Genomic DNA, 20,960 nt, shown 5'->3' with positions numbered 1-20,960 from the left:
TTCGGCCCGACTTATAAATGTTAAACCCCCCCCCCCTTGAAAAAATCCTGCGTACGCCCCTGACACCATAAGACCGCATATGTCACCTGTGTGCAAATATTGATCAAATCCGAGTGCTTGACGTATTGTGGGGATATGAGAGTAAATGGAAAAAGGAAAGATGAGGACCAAAAAAAAAACGAAAAAGCAGATTTGCCAAACTTAAAGTATTCACTTCTGATTTACTTCCCTGCATGTATAATTTTACAGCTATATTAACGCCTAAACAGTATGAAGCGAAAACAGATCTTTTGTGAATTAGAGGATGATGCACTCCGACCCTCAATCATACCTGCACCTTGTTCCATTTCTTAACAGAAAGAAAAGCTGTTATCGTAGCCATAAGGAAACTTACATTAATACCTTTCTCGCATGAGATTCTCAACTGCATAGAAGTATCTCCAACTTTATCATATATACATTTAAAACAAAACATTAAAAGCAACAAAATAATTTAGTACATTTTGTAATAATAATAGCGAACATTAATGCGCCATGTCTGTCAAAAATGACACTCCTGGCGCAGTTGTGTAAAAATTGTATAATTGTGGACATACGACCATAAAGTGATTCAATAAAAATACACATAAGTTAAAATTTAACATACTTCAGGACATAATTTTGCAACAATAGAATATTAAAAAAAAAACTAAAAAAAAACTAAAAGGTTACATACGCATAATACACTATTGAAACATATAGGATATCCAATACAAAGCATATTATATTAATACAAGTTATATAAGGTAGTACAATGTAAAACATAATTAAACAAACTAATATGTTGAGAAAAGAAACGTTTTTAACAGAGACTTGAACTGTGAGTAGGAGTTCTCATTTCGGAGGTGAGGAGGGAGTTTGTTCCACAGTTCGAGGACAGGCCGGAACTTGAAAGTAATCACCTTCTCTAGGAGTGCCATAAACGTGGGATGCAAAGAAGTTGGGTTGTACACAATGCAGTCAATCTTTTTGAAAAGGGATTTACAATTAAAGTCCACCGCCAATACAATTCTGTCCGAAAAAGAATGTACACGATCTAAAACAATTTCCAAGTTATCAAAACAAAAAATTAAAAAAAACACTATTCTGTAAATAATAATTAATAATGAAAAACAGGTAAAAGCTTTGATTGATATGCTAAAATAATGATTAAATTGTATACATGTCATGTATGTTATTGTGAAAGTTTTAGATATGTGGAGAGAAGTGCCCTGAAAGGGATGACAAATACAACAACAAAAATCAGAACAGAACTTAACTAAGCATCGCGACTGATGTCCTAGAGCGTCCTCTTGTAACCCAGAGTAATGTTTCACTGAATAGTAACATGTTGTGGGAAACGCGGATGGGGATTTGGCATTGTTGATTTGTGAGTCAATCATTGAGGTATCATCTATCAATTTGAGTCAATTGTTAAATTATCATCAATCAAATATGCCTGTTTTTACACGTAGCAAAAAAGTTCTAAGTTGTTTTTTTGAAGCCTGAAAGCCAGCTAAGCATATATGCTGTTACGCTCAGATTCATTTTCCGATCGAACATCTGCAGCGTCTAGAGTACGTATGTCTGTCGTGGGTTAGAGGAGTCAGTGTCTCAAAGCATTATAAACAAGTATACAGAATGTCTTCAAGTCAAACCATCGTAAACAATGTACTGTCGAAGTTCAGCTTAGTTCAGAGCAAAACAGTTCCTAACAGAAGAAGTGGATTTTCATGGCTAAGAAAATGTTTTATCGCTGCGCTGGCAACCTTGGTGTTGTTCGTTTTCATGTGGGTGAGTATGACTGGAGCGTCCATTTTGCTTCCCTTTTCTTTTCTTCTAGCAGGGGTCTAAATTTATAAAACTCATATAGGCCTAATCAGTTTATGATTTCATCACATAACGATGTTCTGCTTACTAAATCATGCGCGTTTCTTTAAGTCTTGGCCTCTTAATTCCTCAGTTTGTTATCCTTCTTCATATTTTTTTGTCACAGTGGGTTAACAGTTTGGTGTATATCGTACCGAGTTAGATCATAATGTGGAATATAAGTGTCAATCTATATTTCCCCTTCATTAAACCTCATTACAACAACAAAACAAGTAAGGTTAACTGCATGTGTTTACCACGCTAGTTAGCAACTACAACATCAACACAGACTATTACGTGTGTAATATCAGGTTCGAATTATATATAAAAAGAATTTAACGAAAACATCTAAATTGCGGTGTCTGTTCGATTCGTTCATCGTTAAATTGGTCATTATGTTTTATTATTATAATTATACTATGATGGCCGATTTATAGGCTCTAAGGACTCTATATAGGACTAATATTTGTGATTCAAGTGGCCAATTACATGACTGTTATTTACCTATTATTATTTACCTATATTAAGACGAGGATATAACCTATTGAAGGTAATGATAGTTCAAGATTGGCATTGTTTAGAATTCAGCTATTAATCATCAGAGTCTGAATAGACCTGTTCGTAGTTAGCACATGGTTCAGATGACCCCACATATCCACATATCTTTTAAACATAGGCCCATATAAATCCCACTTTGTGACTTTTGGAATAATCACAGCTTAATTCATGGAGGTGATTCTTTGTGTGCCCTCTTGAAAGAATTACTTCCACCTGTGTTCAATAGAATGTATCACAGGTGCATGCATGAACAGTGATAACTTAACTTTCGTGAGCATGTATCCAGTATTAGTGGGAAGCAATTTTGTACTTTTATCTGCGGATGCGCAGATTGTATCCACGAACTGGACTATTGATTGTCATTTGTGATCGTATACATGTGCATTTATTAGCATAAAGGCTCTCATGCACTCGCATGTAATCTTTGAAGAAGGTCAAACCATTGTTTAACTATTCAATCCAGTTATTCAGATCACAAGAAAGAATGATTTACATTGCATTGAATGTTAATTACGACTTGCTATAAAGCTTTGTAACGCTTGAAAAATATGCAAGCAGACGAGGCAAAATACATATATAAAAATTTGTATTGGATGCCGTGACTAATTGTTATGCAACTTTGGGAAATTACGCAAGAGGATGAGGCAAAAGCATGCCAACATGCCAAATCTTTGAGACACTTTAATTGGATTGGAAACATTTAAACATCCAGTGCAGTTGATTTATATTCAGATTACAAGTAAGCTCGATACACACATTGGCCCGAATTCACAAAGGAGGTTTGTCGACAAAGGGTTATGCCGAGGTTTATGTACGTCATATGACGCGTTTTGACGCGTTTTTTTACAAACCTGGTTTGTAAATAACAAAAGGAGGTTTGTCGAAACAAACGGAGGTTTGTCGACAAACCTCCTTTGTGAATTCGGGCCATTATGAAAACAAATACCAGGACTTGTTTCTAATAGTTGTGCCATAGACCGTATAGTTTTTTTGTTTGTTTGTTTGTTCTTATTTCTGCATTTTCAAAATGAAACATAATCATATACATAAAGTAACAAATATTTCTTCATTTTACGTAATTATACATTTTTAAGTACATTGAATAAGATGCAACCAAACACAAATATAATTTCAAAGAAAAAAGATAAATTACAGAAAATGCAGGAGACCGCCATCATGAGCGGTAAGCCCACACCTGCGCTCTGCATGTATGTTCAATTTCGTATAATGAGGCGATACTTTTGAAGGGTGGGATTTGTGGCTTGGGACCTGATGGCGTGAGGGTACGGGGTGTGGCCCTAATGGTTCCCCCTGTCCACACACAACATTTTCCGTGATTAGGCGTGATTAGCTATACCGTTTCGCGATAGTTTTACGATGAAATTGTGTGTGTGGACGCTCACTAACGATACGTCGTATAACGAAACTAGTCTAACGAAACGCAGGGCATCGTTTCGAACTAGAACTCAATAAGGCCAAATAAAAAAAAATGTTTAGCGTCCTGTTTTTTCGAAAAATAGGAAGGAGGCCCGCTTTTTTTTTTTTTTTTTTTTTTCTTCTTTCAAAATGGCCGCCCAAAATGGCCGCTCGGTACATTTTCCCTGAATGTTGGGCTATTTTTCAAGATGGCCGCCGACAATTTTTTTTTTTTTTTTTTTTAAATCAGAAATAGACCCATTTTAGCAGTGTTTTTCATGTTTTTTTTCTTTAAAAAAAAAATAGGAGGCGGCCCCCAAAAAGGAAACGGGCGGGGACGCTAAACATGTATATTTTTTTTAAATGGCCTAAAGCACGGATGGCCAACCTTTTAAAGTTCGCGGGCCACAGCTAACGATTGGCATAACTTAGTCTCCCCCCTCCCCCACACACACACTCATGCAATACGTGTACACACCTGAAATTCTGCAAAAACAAACAAGCAAACAACAAGATCAGTGAGAAAAACAAATCAGGCTTATATTTAGTGTGATTTCTGTGGCTTGCACTTTTCTACTATGTTGTTAACCTCCATTACATACTCTGGTGAAAATGAGGTAAAGTGGTCCACCTTTCTCTACTATGAAGAAACACTTTAGAGACCAATCTTATTTAAAGTTTCTGCCTTCATCAGAAACTCTCCTTTTCTTCGCAGGTCTCGAGGTCGTTGCCATGTTGGTTGTTATTTCAATCAAAATCAAGGACACAGCAGAAAGAATATCCTAAATGTATTACTTGTACACTGTACATCTAATTGAACGTGGTGTAGAGGGAAGGGGACTGACTATAAAGTTTACGATTAAGATTCATGAGAAAATTGTACGGCGGGAGAAAAGAGTTGTAAGTTTGAAAACAAGTATGGCATTTCAAACATTATTTCTCGATTCACAACAGTTGTTACTGCGTGCGGAAATTACAAACTGAAATTTACACGGCGAGTGATATTAATGCGGGTATTAATGTCGTTAATATAATGTAATGAGAGGGAATTTGAGGAGTCAGTGTATCACCATGCAAGTAACGAGTCAATGCGTTGTGAAAGATGAAATCAAATTATGGAAATATTAGAGATAGCTGCGTGTAAATGTTTTACCCTACTTCATCGCTGCTATATGTGGCTGCATTTCATTTATGAAGTATTTTTTCACTGCTCCGCGGGCCGCACCAGAAGAGCTCGCGGGCCGCGGGTTGGCCACCCGTGGCCTAAAGAATCACGCCTAATCACGGAAAATGTTGTGTGTGGACAGGGGGAGTTAAAGGCGTCGTATAGCTCTCTTAATTTGCATGTTTAGTGTGTTTGTATTTGTCAAGTTCAATGTCTTGTTTGTCTGTCTTGTTTCTTTGTTTGTCTGTGTTGCTCGTTGTATTGTACTGTTACTCATGCTCTATACATGTTTTGAAATTCCTCCGATGGCCTTATACATATACAATAGTTATTTGTTAGCATGATGTATAATAAGTTGAAGATTATTTCTATGAACTTTAGAGGTTTAGGAAAATCTCAGAAACAAAAAGATGTACTAAACTGGAAAACATGTTAACATTTGTTGTTTGCAAGATACCCACTTCGTGCCTGAGATAGAATCTGCTGTAAAGCAAGCCTGGGCTGTGACTTGTTGGGCTGGGCCATACTGTTTTTAAGAGGGCAGAGATAGAGATATCAAAATCTCATACAAACAAAAATAAACAAATTATGTGGATGTGGAGGTGGGGGTGGGAAGGGGGTGGGGGCGTGTTTGGCAAATGACAGGGAGAAAATCGCTCGCGTAAAGCCGCGATCATGTGGCCTGTCGGTCTTTCGAGCTGTTGCGAGTTTCTGCCCCGGCCCCCCCACTCAGAGGTCGGAATGACCGCATGCGTGTTGCCAAAATGTCCGGTAAAGGGGTACTTTTCGTGCGACAAAGTCCGGCCCGAGATTTGTAAAAAAAGGGGTGTATTTGACTTTTCACCCGGAGATTTCTTTAAAAAGGGGGTGTTTTTCTTTTTTCTCTCATCTCTTTGGAATCCTGAGAAATTATTCCGAATTTAGGGGGGTACATTGAGCATTTTTCCTGATTTAGGGGGGTCTCCAAGGCAGGAAAAGCCCGCAAAAAGCCCGCGAAAGGGGGGTTCGGAAATGTTGGCAGTCCTCAGATAGGGGGTGCTTTCAAAAAGAGGGTACGAGCATATGCGTACCCTAAATAACACTGAGTGGGGGGGCCGGGGTTTCTGCAAAGAGTCCTGCACGGTTGCAGCCAGCGCGAATGGTGAGAATGTAGAGCTAAGGGGGTGTTGGATAGTAATGTGCATCGGCCTATTCGACCCACTGCTGGTCAAGCCAAAGCATCATGATTGTACAGAGTTTATTAACTTTGACCGTTGTTATTGATCATTAGGGAGTTTTCGCACGGCGACACAAGTGCTGACTACGGGGTATTTTAATGAGCTGTGACCGTCTCCGTACTGGCTACCGTCGAGATCTAATTTGCATTATGGAGTTTTCGCAACCGGCGACGCGGCCTTTTACAACGCTAATCTTAACGGGAGGGGGGGGGGTCGCACTCAGAGCGAAAATTTCTGCGCAGCGTCCAAACTAGTCCACCCCTGGAATGTTGTTCACGATTTCGCTATCGTCTGGTTGAGTGCACACCCCATAGCACACACACACACACACATACGCACATGCAGAATAGTCGTACTCCCACAACATTTTTTTCGGGGAAAGTGAATCACTGGGGTAAGTGAATCACTGGAGTAAGTGAATGAGCGCGGTAAAATGACTGCGCCACCTGTTGGTTATGTGAGGGGGTTGCGCATCAATAAAAATCGTCCAGGACGTGGACTACGTCCAAACCCAGGACGGTACTCAGCCGAATTAGCGCCGGGAGTCGAGCTCATTTAAATAGGGACTTTTAGATTGAGTGGACGAGAACACGACGAACGCCGACTGATCATGCGTGTCAACGTACTCAACTGCCCATGTTGACTATAATTAGAAATCTTTTAGATTGCACTCGACGATATACATGCATGCAGGAAGTAACACTATGAACATGACGGACAAAGAAAGAGGACAAAATATACAGTTCCTCATTCTACCCTCAACAATTGCTGTGGTAGAACATCCCTTCACTGCTATTATGTAAAATGTGTAGAACAGGTGAATATACATGTGACACCTGTTCTACACATTTTTACATAATAGCAGGGAAAGGACGTCCTTTGTCTACCTGAGGAACTGTATATTTTATGCGCACGCGGCATACTAGTACCGTACTAGATTTAGGAAAATCAAGGTTGACGCACTCTCGATCGCCGACTGAGACGACGTGACGCATGCGCAGTGCCTTAAAATGACGTCACACGTTGCAGTCAAAGCTGTCGACGTGCAAATCTAAAAGTCCCTATTACCCTGTAGTCAGCACTTACGTCGTCGTGCGAAAACTCCCTATACTAACGTGGTGGCAGCGGTGGGATGCGAACCCACGTAAACCATCGTAATGACTGTTGAGTCAAATCGACACAACTATTTCCTTCTTTCACATAATTTTCTCATGAAAGTGATCTTACGTATAGATGAAGAGTAACAATAAATATTTTGTAAATATTTTTTCTTCGATCATCAGGTTTTTTCAGCTTCAAAAAGGATCAGCTTTGCTGTAAGTCTCGATGCACAGGGCAGCAGAGAAGTAAAACTACACACCACACAATCGATACCTCCGCTCAATTTGAAATCATATGATCTGGACCATCTTTTTGATGTCTATATTCACAACAGTACTAAAATCAAGGAGTACTCAAACTTCAATGCTTCGCTCTTAACCTCTGCAGCAACATCCATTTTCTATCCCGTCCGACAAGGGTACGAAGTCGGCGATACCGTTGAGATTCGGATATACGCGTGCGACGGGATGGGGCGCCCTCAGACCAGAGGTGGTGACTTCTGGTTTGTTAGAGCGACTTCACCCAACAAGCACTTCAGAACAGCTGCTCGTCTGGTTGATTATCAGAATGGGAGCTACTCAGCTTATTTCTTGGCGCCACTTGCTGGGAGACTGGACCTGCACGTTATACTAGGCTATCCATCAGACACCGTACGGTGGCTGAGTGAGGTCTACATGAAAGCTGATGGGTGCTTCACTTGGGCCGCCAGATACAACAGATTTGACGTCGGCGATGGCCAAGGTCGGTGCGTGGTGAAACGAGGTTGGAACTACTTGATAAACAAGAACATCTGCATTTATGGTGCCAATGAGACTGGGATGGGACAGAGCGCTTTTATATGCACCATGCCTGAAGGATTCATTTGTGATGACATCAGATCATTAGTTTCTTATAGACAGTTTGCTGGAATAGAGCAGCCAGTTAATCAGCTCATTGTAGGAAAGAAGTACCTATTCGAAAAGTAAGTTTGTATCTGTCATAATTGTACCGGTTCCTTTCAAAGATAATGCGGAATAAATGTTGGATGTTCACAATGATTTACGCCATTGGACAATAACTCTCGACTAAATTGTGGCATGGTTTTGTCCCCAGCTCTCTTAAGTAGTTTTGAGAAGATTTTAAAAAACTAACTTTATTTTCATCATTGCAAAGGTAAAACTTTGATTAGGCAATTTCATTAAAGTTCAATGCTTGGAAACATTCGAAGTAACGATTATTATCAATTACAAAACGCTTAAATACAGCCTAGCTCCTGAAGAGCTCTCCGGACGCTGCTGATATGTGTGACATCAAAGGTTGGGCATGATTTGCACAAGCTGGCGACATCCTATAAAGAATTAATATAATTTCTTTGCTATTATTTATCAAATTATAATGAGTTTAGAGCATATGAATGTGATGCCGGGCATTTCACACCATTCAAAAAGCGATATAATATTCTATTTGTAAATACACAGGATAGGGGTTAATTCGAACCATACTTTTAAATTGAAACCCCCCCCCCCCCCCTGAATGATAACATGGACGGCATTGTTCCATCTTGAAACGCCGAAAATACCGCGGTGTATGCAGCTGAAATTACAATGGCATCTTATTTTGTTTACACGCGACGGATTCCTTTACTTTTTCATCGCTGCATTTTCATCAAAATAATAGCATCCGCGGGATTTAGAGTGAGGCAATAGATTAAACATTTAGCCTGACTGTAGTGAAGTAACACCCCATTCACAGTAGTTTTGAAATTTGTAGCGGCGTTGTAGCGGAGCGGCGACACCGCCATAACACCGCTACAAATGCATTCACAGTAGAAAAGTTATCCCGCTGCAGCAGCGGGATAAATATCATGTACCCATTCACGCTGCAGCGGGTGATTTTTATTACCTCCGTAACAAACACGTGTATGCATGGCTCATGACCCGCGAGTGACCCCGATATGACCGGAAATACTTCAGCGCGGGGTTTTCGATTGCTTGAAATTGCGCGCGCTAGCTGTACTTTACACACTCTATTCCTCATGTAGCTAGCTCGATCATATTACTTTTTAAAAAACTAGCATTTTTATTGCTTCCAGTCAGAATATTTTAATTTTTTGAAGTGTGAAATATTTTTATTTGGATAATTATAATATCTACATAATAATAAAATCAATTTGAATCCACTGGTTACTTTATTTCTATTTCACTTTATGTTCCCCATTGCTGGAGAAAAGAGGTCAGTGATAGGTAAGTAAACAAATCACACGTGTTTGTCGCGGTGTTATAGCGGAGAGCCTTCACACTGAGTAAACACCGCGACAGCAGCGGGACTGTCCCGCTGCTGTAGCTAGGCGAGCCTAGCGATAGTTTGTCGCGGCGTTATCGCGAGGCGGTGTTATCCCGCGATAGTTTATAACGGGTCCGAGACTTCACACTGAAGACAACACCGCGACAGCAGCGGGACAGTCCCGCTGCTGTCGCGGTGTTAGAGGCCACTGTGAATGGGGTATAATACCCCATTCACAGTGGTTTTGAAATTTGTAGCGGCGTTGTAGCGGAGCGGCGACACCGCCATAACACCGCTACAAATGCATTCACAGTAGAAAAGTTATCCCGCTGCAGCAGCGGGATAAATATCATGTACCCATTCACGCTGCAGCGGGTGATTGTTATTACCTCCGTAACAAACACGTGTATGCATGGCTCATGACCCGCGAGTGACCCCGATATGACCGGAAATACTTCAGCGCGTAAACATGTCAAGTTGCTTTTTGTATCCTCGATCATAGTACTTTTTAAAAAACTAGCATTTTTATTGCTTCCAGTCAGAATATTTTAATTTTTTGAAGTGTGAAATATTTTTATTTGGATAATTATAATATCTACATAATAATAAAATCAATTTGAATCCACTGGTTACTTTATTTCTATTTCACTTTATGTTCCCCATTGCTGGAGAAAAGAGGTCAGTGATAGGTAAGTAAACAAATCACACGTGTTTGTCGCGGTGTTATAGCGGAGAGCCTTCACACTGAGTAAACACCGCGACAGCAGCGGGACTGTCCCGCTGCTGTAGCTAGGCGAACCTAGCGATAGTTTGTCGCGGCGTTATCGCGAGGCGGTGTTATCCCGCGATAGTTTATAACGGGTCCGAGCCTTCACACTGAAGACAACACCGCGACAGCAGCGGGACAGTCCCGCTGCTGTCGCGGTGTTTGAGGCCACTGTGAATGGGGTATAAGAGAATTAACTGAATAGAAGATGATAACTCAGGCACTGACAATGTGTGAGATGTCATGGGACATGCTTGTGCAAATCATGCCCAACTTGTGATGTCACACATCTCAGCAGTGTTCGGAGGCTGTATTTAAGCGTTTTGTAATTGATGATAATTATTACTTTGAATGTTTCCAAGCATCGGATTTTGATACAATAAATTGTCCAATCAAAGTTTCACCTTTGCAATAATGAAAATAAAGTTAGTTTTTAAAATATTCGCACAGCTACTTTAAAAACAAACGAAGATTACATTTTTGAAAACAAGTTTATCGATTGATACTGAAGTGCCAAGTCCGTCACGTCGTCGTGCTAGATTTGAAAAAGAAAGGCTGTATAGGACATTTACAATGCAAAATACATACATACATGCATGCATTATACATAGCTGGATAGTCTGAAATAATGCATGTAAATCAATCTGTCAGGTAATTGTCTACAACTGACCAAAATTTATCACTTTCTTTATTAAATACTACTCTGTTCTCTTTCTTTTAATCTTCACCACAGCACATTCTACAAGACCCAGCTGAGATCACCCCAATCAGTGTACCACATGGATATTGCAGAAAAGAGCAGTACAGGTAAGTTCACTATGGCAATCAAAGCCAACCAAGCCAGGTCGATCAAGGCCCAAGTATGTATTCGGAAACAAATCGATGTAAATTTCTATGCTATAAGGCATGATTGATGTAATATTTCCGTCAAACTTTACTCAGGATGCAGAGATATACTTAATCTGAGCATATTATGTCAAAATATCTGGTCTCTAAACTTCAGAAAACGACTGAATACGGAGCAATACCTAGAAAAGTCCGTTCATGTCCGTGGCGTTCTACTTTCATAAGTCAAAGGTCTTTGCTAGTATCTTTGCCAGTATGCAATCTTCAGACTCTCCAGCGGGAGCATCGGAAGAAGTTCTTTGGAGAAGGGGCATAGGTTTCCAAACGTGCTGATAGGCAAATGAAAATGGAGAATCGAAAGGGGTGGAGAAGGTTATCATAATTAATCACCCCATCCTCATTTTTTGTCGCCACTCCTGTGCATTCAAGACCATCTCACTCATTACTCTCACGAATTCCCTTTTCAAAAGACTAGGTCACAAAATCAGATTTAGAGCATAATAATAATATTGGCATTTATATAGCGCTCTTACAGACATACATGTGTATCACAGCGCTTTACAACATTACATTACTTAATTGACATTGATAGCAAACAATAAAATTACGTACACAAAAACTTAAAACTTGCCATATGTTTTTCAGACATAGCAACATTATAAATTTTACTTTATGATTTTGCTATTCATTACAAGGGAATATTTGTAATTGGATTATGATTTGAATTGTATCTTCTACTCCGGGCTACTACTGCACCATTTTAAAATTCAACCACTCTTGTGATTCTTGCTTAAACAGGAATGCTTTCTTTAATCTATGATTACAAGATCGAACGTCCTCGAGTATTGTGCGGCGACAGCGACAGCAGGAACTCAAGCTTACTTCCAGAAGGATATTGGCTAGGCCCAAAATGGCAGTCACTCGTCTGTTCCAACAGACACTCATGGGATGACCCGGGCAATGTCAAGAAGTGCTTGGCAGGTCACAAAATTATCATGTTGGGCGATTCTATAGCATGCCAGTGGTTCCGAGTTCTGGAAAGGAAATTGGGCAACAAGGATGTGTTGGACTCGTTTTATGGTTGCACCGAGGACGAGACGCATACAGTCATTTTTAAGACTCATGTCCTCTCTGCGGCACTCGCGGCAACTTTTAACTTCGCTGGTTTATGGCGCATGTTCGAACCCGAATACATGGATAAGCTCAATGACCCCGATGTAAAATACGTTATTTTTATCAGCATGTCAGCGCACTACGCCTCGTGGAATATGGACAGCTATCGTGACAGGATGCGCGCGATTCGTAACGGTATCGCACGCATGCGTGCGAGGCTCGGTGACGATCGCGTAATGGCAGTCATCAAAAAATCTCAGCCTCGTGAACAACCTACATTTGAAGCTCGTGTCCATAGCAACGACTATGTTTTCAGACAAATGAGTCGAATAATGGAGGAGGAGTTTGTTGGCATTAATGCCAAGCTGATAGATACTTGGGATTTAGTTACATCTTATCAAGAGCAAGTAGCAGTTCACATGCCATGGCCGTGTATCAACGAAGAAGTAGATTTGTTTCTTTCTTACATCTGTCCTTCTTGAAATAAGTGATGTTAATAGATCTGTTAAGTTTTTTAACAATTAAACAAAATAAACACATTATTTGAAAGTAATATTTACTTTTACAGTAACATATATCATTGAGAGGTACATGTATATGGGGGCCCACATTGTCCTCGGCAAACCAAAGACTGAGTGACATACCGGTACAACAAGTGTTATGGTCTAGTCTGTGCCCCCCCCCCCCCCAACTACGTTACTTTGATTGATATTTGCAAATCAAAAGAAAAGAACAGATTAGACACAGTAACATCAGTCAAAGTAAAAATAACAAAATATAACATCGTACTTCCATTTTGTAAAGAGTGTAGCGTGCAATTAGTACATCTCGTTGTGGACAGAACAACATTACGTGACCACATTAAAGATCACAAGATATAGGGTTCGAATCCCTGCAAGTTACGTCCTTTTGTGGACCTTGATCTAAATTTATTTTCCACACTTGATCGAGATACATATAGAAAATGGGTACCTGACAGGGAAAGATTTCTTAAAAATGATAGAGAGACTCGTAAAAATGGACGTATTTAACAAGGTCTGCATTGAGCGATAGGACTATTGAGCATAACAAGTATGTGTGCTATGATAAAACCTTTGATCATCATTATTATCATTGTAACCTGTAAATAAATAATCAAATAAAAAAAAATTAGGTCATGAGGCATTCTGTTTATATGGTTTAACTTCTATTAATTTTCTTGATAACCATGCTTAGTATTTCGGGCAAAGTAATTTTAGATGAGTGGTCTGTGTCCGTTTAATAATAATCGTTCATAATATGAACGATTTGTCAAACCTATTTCATATCTTTTAATAATTATTGTGTTCTAAGAATGTGCATTTCAACTCTTTACTTTCCTCGATTTTTATCAACTTTGAATATTTTTGTGATCCAGGGTTTTTGTTGAAATGGAATGATGGACTAATAAAAACATCTAGTTCCCTTACCGTATATCCCTCACCTAGCACTTCATTTGAGAGTAATATCTCTATATTTATTATTTCGCATACTACGAGAGGGAAAATGACAGATTTAGATAAAGAGAGAGAGAGAGAGATGGACAGATGGAGAGAGAGAGTGAGATGGATAGAGAGAGAGAGAGAGTGTGTGTGTGTGTGTGTGAGAGAGAGAGAGAGTGAGAGAAAGAGAGAGAGAGAGTGAGATGGATAGAAAGAGAGAGAGAGAGATGGACAGAGAGAGAGTGAGATGGATAGAGAGAGAGGGAGAGAGATATGAGAGAGAGAGAGATGAGAAAGAGAGAGAGAGAGAGAGATGGACAGAGAGAGAGTGAGATGGATAGAGAGAGAGAGTGTGTGTGTGTGAGAGAGAGTGAGAGAAAGAGAGAGAGAGAGAGAGATGGAGAGGAGAGAAAAGGGGTGAATGTCACACAGAGAGAGTCTGTTGAGATTGAAATATAATCGGAAACTGGTGTAAAAATAGCAAATAACCAAAATGAAAGACGGGAATCCAAACTTGGAATACAACTTACTCAGGAAAGAAACAGCAAATCAATATGAGATAAAGTTATGTGATTAGTAGAATTTGAATGATACTAGTCATGTATAAATTAACAAATAACAATCACATTTTATTATTTTTACGATTATCCACAATTTTTTTCTGGCCTTTTTTTGTGGTAAATAGACGGCTGATATTTCCCAAGATACATCTGTCTGAGGATTCAAAATGAATTCAGAAATACAGAATGTACAAACACCATAGTTTTTTTTTTTTTAAATGGAAGGTTTTACCGAGACTTGCACTCGGATCGCTGGATTCAAAGTCCAGAGTGCTAACCATTACACCATAAAACCACGGATGTTCCATGCGCGTAAATATTGACAATAATACGAGTGCTTAACATATTGTGGAGATATGAGAGCAAATGGAAAGAGGAAAGAGGAGGAGAACAGAGAAAGCAGATTAGCCAAACTTAAAGTATTCACTTCTGAGCAATGACACAGTGTAGTTGACATATTATAACATTACCAATTTTGGGGGGATGGATGTAGTATGAATAACTTATAAAAATAAAGAAAAAGGATTAAATGAGCATTACTATCATTATATCTAGATTTGGTTTATTGTTTATTTATTTCGTATAAATAATCATTGGGATACAATATAATTTCTTCTTCTTTAATCTCTTTTTGATACTTCCCAAATGTTTACCTAATTCTCTTCTTGTATCACCCAGGAGCTGTCTGGACGACTGCCTTCGGACTATCACTCCAAGGACAACTATACCTCGGACAACAGCGTCCTATATTAATAACCACTGTGCCAACTACTAGTATCTTCTTTTCACAACTCTATATCCCATTAAAGCCCCACTTCACTAGTTTGGCCAGGAGGGATTAGACCTTCCTGCATGGTCACTGACAGGTGGTTATCTCATCAAGCTCTCAATTAACATACGAAAAAGGGGATCATGGGGGATCAATGGTTACCGATTAGGCATTGTTTGCTATATAGAGGGCGCAAGTAGCTATGTAGTGCAGTGGGGCTTTAAAAATAAACGCACTAATCGTATTCAGGTATAATGGGGGGGGGGGGGTAGTTGCGGGTTGGCGAAGAGGTTAGTTGTCCGGTATAGTTTGCCAGGTGATAATTGTTGTTTTTTCAAAGGAGAATTAGTCCGGGATGGTATTACACAGTCTGAACTCTGTTTCATAAACCTTGTTATCAATAACAAGCCTGTAATAAGCTACTTGAGTCGTTGCAATGATTGGCTGAGAGCAAATTTTGTCATAGAAATTTAGGTTCAGTGTTATTGATAACAAGTTTTTATGAAACAAGGCCCTGATGAGTGATGACCTAGAATACAAAAAAGAAAAATTGTGAAACAAAACTATTATGCAAATCATCTATTTCAATTTTAATTCAATTTCAATTCAAATTATAAAACGATTTACAATGACATTATACAATCTACTGGTTAGGACCCCTTAGAAGCCGAATTATGCTTGTATCCGGGGCCCTGTTACAAACGAGAGAGAAAATATAGATTAATAATCATTATTAATGTGGGAATAAAATTATGTACAGGTAGAGCAGAATTATGACAGAACCGGTTAATTAAGATTACACAAATGATTATTTCACACTAAAATATAGACAAAAAAGTCATTTTGTTGTTGTTGAAAAATGTGGATGAGGTCCCACCGAGACTTGAACTCGGATCGCTGGATTCAAAGTCCAGAGTGCTAACCATTACACCATGGCACCGAGTACATTCATTGTGAGGATAGTGCGGATCCTAACACTTAAACCGCTGACTCCCTTGCATGTGTGATTTTACAGATTTATCAACGCCTGAACAATATGTATAGAAACAGATATTTTGTTAATTAGATGATAATAAACTTTGACCCTTAAGCATACTAGGACTTTGTTCCACTTCTAAACAGAAAGAAAAGCTGTCATCATAGACATAAGGAAACTTATATTAATACCTTTCTCTTATGAGAGTCTCAAAGTCATTGCCTTCTTTTGATGAAAATAATCCCCTGTTAGGGTTGGGAAAGAATTATTATTGTCCATAGGAAGGCCACCATCTAAAATAATATGATGTAACCTAAACCCGTTTTTCTGGTAGGTGCCCCCCCCCCCCCCCACACACACACACATACACCATTTTCATTATAATACAGTGTGCTGCTTTTGATAGTGGAATTATCCTTACTTAATCCATGTTACCAAATCATTGCACTCAACCCAACACAATGTGTATAACAAACATAATGCCTATTATATATTGATTAGCTGTTGGTATTATCTTTTTCTTTTCTTCTTATTCTTCAATAAATTCGTCAGTTTGTGTTTTATTTAGTTTGCTTCAACGTTCCGTTTCTCTTTTCTCTCACATCTTAAGCTTTCTGTTATACTCTTTTTTACCTGTCAAATCTTTACCATCAGCGGTCCCATGTTGTAATGGTTAGGACCCCTATAAGAAGCATAATTATTCTGCTTGCAATCAGGGCCCTGTAACAGACGAAAGGGAAAATGTCGATTAATAATTTATAACGTGCATGTGAATAAAATCATGTTAAACAAATGTAGGCCTACAATAATGTCAGAAAAGGTTAGTTCAGATTACACAAATAGAAACAAAAATGAGAAGATTTTTGAAAAATATGTCAACAGGAGAGGTCCCACCGAGACTTGAACTCGGATCGCTGGATTCAAAGTCCAGAGTGCTAACCATTACACCATGGCACCACGGATATCGTAGGGGAGGATAGTGCGAATTTTAACAATTAAAAATGGGACTCTCCCTGCATGTGTGATTTTACAGTGAAATATCAACGCCTAAACTATTATATAGATAACAGATCTTTTGTGAATTAGAGGATGATGCACTCTGACAGCAGAAAAGAAAAGAAAAGCTGTCATCATAGTCATGAGGAAACTTATATTAATACCTTTCTCACATGAGAGTCTTTAGGTCATAGAAGTATCTCCAAATTTATCATTCATACATTTAAAACAAAACATCTAGAGCAACAAAATTAAGTACATTTTCGAGCCGGTTTTGAAAGATAAGGCCATGTATAAAAAGGGCGGGGTGGGGAGCCGGGGAATTAGTGCTCTGCTTAGCTTTGTGGCTGTTTGAATCCAAACGTACTTTGAATTAATTCTCCTGTTGTGATTGTACATTGATGACTTTTCAATCATTCGTCTGAAATTTTGTTTCGTTTCGTTTTCTGTATGCGCTTGAATATAAAACATTCTTAAAAAAATAAGGATTCTATGTCAATAAATTTGATTCGATTTGATTTATTGTTTCTAATTTATAACGAGTGCCCCATAGCCGTTATTAACAAATGCTTTTCTCTAGATGAAAATAATCCCCTGTTGGGGTTGACAATAAATGATTATTCTCCGTAGGTATATTAAATCAAACATTAAAATAGTGTTGTTTTTTATAACCATGCTGACAATCTCCTATAGTCACAAACCATTGTAAGCCGTAACGCGCAAAGTGTCTGAACTGGAAGACTTTATCACTGACAACTAAAATTGGTCTGCTGGACTAACAAAATGCTTGTTCAGTCGGTGCCTATCTTGACTAACATTGGTGTTGGTAATTCCTGCTGGACTAACGTGAAATCAAGTCAGTCCTGCTAGACTAACCTGATGAACTAACTACGATATTAGTCATGCTCGCTGGACTAGCTTATACATATGGATATGTTAAAACTAGGACGGACTAACTACTGGACAAGCCAAATGTTAGTCAAGACGGTGTCCACCTTGACTAGCATTTGCTTGTCAAGCATAATCATTGGTCAGTCAGGCTGGATTAACATGTTCCAATCTAGCTCAGCGTGCCGGACTTACATGCTGGACTAGCATGTTTTGCTTTACATTGTACAGGTATGTCTGTATATAGTGCAAAGTCGAAAATGTATGAAAATATGGATACAGATTTATAAAATGGTCCTTAATGATAATCTATTGTAAATTGCATAAAACGGTATGACCGCCAGCACATAAACGTTTTCTAGCTAGGCTTTCGCTAGTAGGTCATCACATCTACACTTTTATATTGTCAATGTGGCCGTGCAACTTTAATTGTATCCTTAATACTTTCAGCGAGACTTCCTCTCTTACAACCAAAACAACACATCAATCCTTTTTCTGCATTTTCTGAAGCATGCTTGGTATAGTTCGACACAAAGATGAATATAGCCAACATGAGGAAGGGAAATTATACAACAGAGCACACTCTACCACATGGTACAGTACCATTTGACCTTACATCACTGCAATCATGCAGACTTTACTTTTTCCTCATTCAACATTATGTTTTTCTGTAAATAAACAAAAAAATATACTAAATTTGATCCAATTAGCATTTAACACTAATTATGTAATCACTTTACAATGGTACACACATTTTGAACCATAACGTTTATGTTTGAACATAGCCGAGATGGAAGCTACCAAATACACTGTATTTCTTCTCATAATTCGTTAAAACGATTACATGTACAGATATTGTAGTTTATTCTAACTAATTTTCATTATCATTATTATTTGATTTGATTTATTTATTTTGTGATCTGTGATCCCCAAGCAAGCATTATCATGCATTACAATTTGATGTGAAATGATGAAACTTGCCCATTGAAATTTTGATTATCTTCTCAGTTTTTTTTATTCAACAAGTTTGTTTGTTTGTTTTGATTCCATCACATGCATGGTAATTTTATTTCTCCAAACCTGTAGAAATAGTACAGGCGGTTTTAAAAACAAACATATAATAGGTAAAATTTAGGAGACTTGAACCACCACCTGAAACTATTGAGGACGGATGCATACGGTTAGGTACACTTGAAGCCACTCTCTTTTTGTAGTGTCTACCATCATTGTTTACACATAAGCAAGCCGATGTTACAAGCTTCATACGTAATCTTTTTGTAATACATCCATACACAATGATCTGGAAATTGAATTATTATATTACAACACGGTAGGTGACTCTTATAACTTCAAATCCAAAAAAATTAAAAAATTTCAACTCTCATCCATCTCATATGACTTGTGTCATTAAATTTACAGAACATGTACGGTTTTCAGTATCATTTTTGTTTGTGTCCGATCTATTGTAAACCACAAGGATTAAAACTTTATAGAACTACATTTACTCATTAAATCATCAGTAAACAATATTATTAGTATGATACAATGATATACATGTATATGTAAAACACTATAGGTGAATAATCCAAAATATAACATTTGTTTTTCAAGATATCTGGGAAATGATACATGCAATTCATTTGTCCTAAGTTGTAAACAACACTTGAATGAAACTGAGATGAAAGATACACTATACATTGCAAGTTTTCCTCAAAATTCATTAACAACACTAAATTTGTAGATAGTTTTATCTTTAATCTAATTTATCAATTTAAATCAAGCATTTAACTGCTTTATAGTAGTTAATTTTGATTTGCCTTGACTTTTTCCATGGAATGCCTCTTCAAAAAATTTCCCAGGTAGAAAAACTATGCATATGAATTGAAAGAGCACAATATTTTCATAACAGAACATATTTTATTTGAACAAAATTCGTCCAGAACTGGCTGGAATATCATTATATAAAATCATTGAAATAAATTAATGTAGTGGCCAATGACATTTATATGAGATATTATTAACATATCAATATTTATAAAAATACAAGCGACCAAGATCTAAATTCAACAATCCTCAAGATCATCAAAGTCTATCCTGTGTTAATTCATTTAAATGTCCGCTACCGCAAGCTAAGGACATTAAAACTTTGGCAGAAAAGACAGTTGAAACACATATCATGAAAAATATTGCCAAGATGAAGATAAGTGTTCAAAAATACTGATGTTAAGCTAACAAAGAATCGCAATCCAGGAAGCAGATCTTCATCGTCCTCAAAAGAGATAAAAACTTATATGTTAAAACGCAAATGTCCTGAGTAAATAAGAGCTTATAAGCTGGTTTGATTGAGGGGCTTGAAAAAACATAAGCAATTGCTTATCGTAACGAGTAAACGGTTCATTTTATGTATACGCTTTTGAGCATTTACTTGTGCTAGCAAGTAATTGCTAGATTTCATGCATAATTATGGATTCAAGCAAAAGGCTAGCACAAGCAATTCCTACTTTTCATGTTCATGTTCACAAAAGAGATTTGTTGCGTTAAATTTGTTAGTTAGCGTAACGGTAGGTTTGGATGGAGGGTTTCATCTTCATACTAGGGACTTTTAGATTTGCACGTCGACAGCTTTGACTGCAACGTGTGACGTCATTTTAAGGCACTGCGCATGCGTTATGTCGTCTCAGTCGGCGATCAAGAATGCGTCAACCTTGATTTTCCTAAATCTAGTACATGCATACATACATATTGACATTTATATAGCGCCTACATGCTGAAAGGTACTAGTATGCCGCGTGCGCATAAAATATACAGTTCCTCAGGTAGATAAAGGAACATCCCTTCCCTGCTATTATGTAAAAATGTGTAGAACAGGTGTCACATGCATGTTCACCTGTTCTACACATATTTACATATTAGCAGTGAAGGGATGTTCTACCACAGCAATCGTTGAGGGTAGAATGAGGAACTGTATATTTTGTCCTCT

The 20,960-nt window shown here is 38.2% G+C and overlaps 1 protein-coding gene and 3 non-coding genes across 4 annotated transcripts; 1 reads left to right on the top strand and 3 right to left on the bottom strand.

The window, feature by feature from the left end:
- The first annotated feature begins 1,360 nt into the window (after window positions 1-1,360).
- Window positions 1,361-13,783, top strand: LOC115930061 (NXPE family member 3-like). Its single transcript, XM_031000547.1, has 4 exons — window positions 1,361-1,812; window positions 7,527-8,305; window positions 11,106-11,179; window positions 12,017-13,783. The coding sequence occupies exons 1-4, from the start codon at window positions 1,660-1,662 to the stop codon at window positions 12,811-12,813; spliced, it is 1,803 nt and encodes a 600-aa protein (XP_030856407.1). The 5' UTR covers window positions 1,361-1,659; the 3' UTR covers window positions 12,814-13,783.
- Window positions 13,784-14,574: 791 nt separating this feature from the next.
- Window positions 14,575-14,646, bottom strand: TRNAQ-UUG. The gene has a single exon. It is a non-coding gene; the product is annotated as a tRNA-Gln (tRNA).
- Window positions 14,647-15,988: 1,342 nt separating this feature from the next.
- TRNAQ-UUG lies at window positions 15,989-16,060 on the bottom strand. Its single transcript has one exon. It is a non-coding gene; the product is annotated as a tRNA-Gln (tRNA).
- A 921-nt stretch (window positions 16,061-16,981) lies between these two features.
- Window positions 16,982-17,053, bottom strand: TRNAQ-UUG. Its single transcript has one exon. It is a non-coding gene; the product is annotated as a tRNA-Gln (tRNA).
- Between the last annotated feature and the right edge of the window lie 3,907 nt (window positions 17,054-20,960).

Source organism: Strongylocentrotus purpuratus, unplaced genomic scaffold (assembly GCF_000002235.5).
Source record: "Strongylocentrotus purpuratus isolate Spur 01 unplaced genomic scaffold, Spur_5.0 spur5_scaffold_6, whole genome shotgun sequence".
Taxonomy (NCBI): Eukaryota; Metazoa; Echinodermata; class Echinoidea; order Camarodonta; family Strongylocentrotidae; genus Strongylocentrotus; species Strongylocentrotus purpuratus.
Note: the sequence above shows the minus strand (reverse complement) of the source record. Positions and strands in the feature narration are given on the sequence as shown.

Bases quoted from the DNA above. Each gene is read 5' to 3' on its own strand.
- LOC115930061 (XM_031000547.1), top strand. From the start codon at position 1,660: ATGTCTTCAAGTCAAACCATCGTAAACAATGTACTGTCGAAGTTCAGC. The intron at 1,813-7,526 runs GTGAGTATGACT...TTCGATCATCAG, and splicing joins TGTTGTTCGTTTTCATGTGG to GTTTTTTCAGCTTCAAAAAG. The intron at 8,306-11,105 runs GTAAGTTTGTAT...TCTTCACCACAG, and splicing joins AAGAAGTACCTATTCGAAAA to CACATTCTACAAGACCCAGC.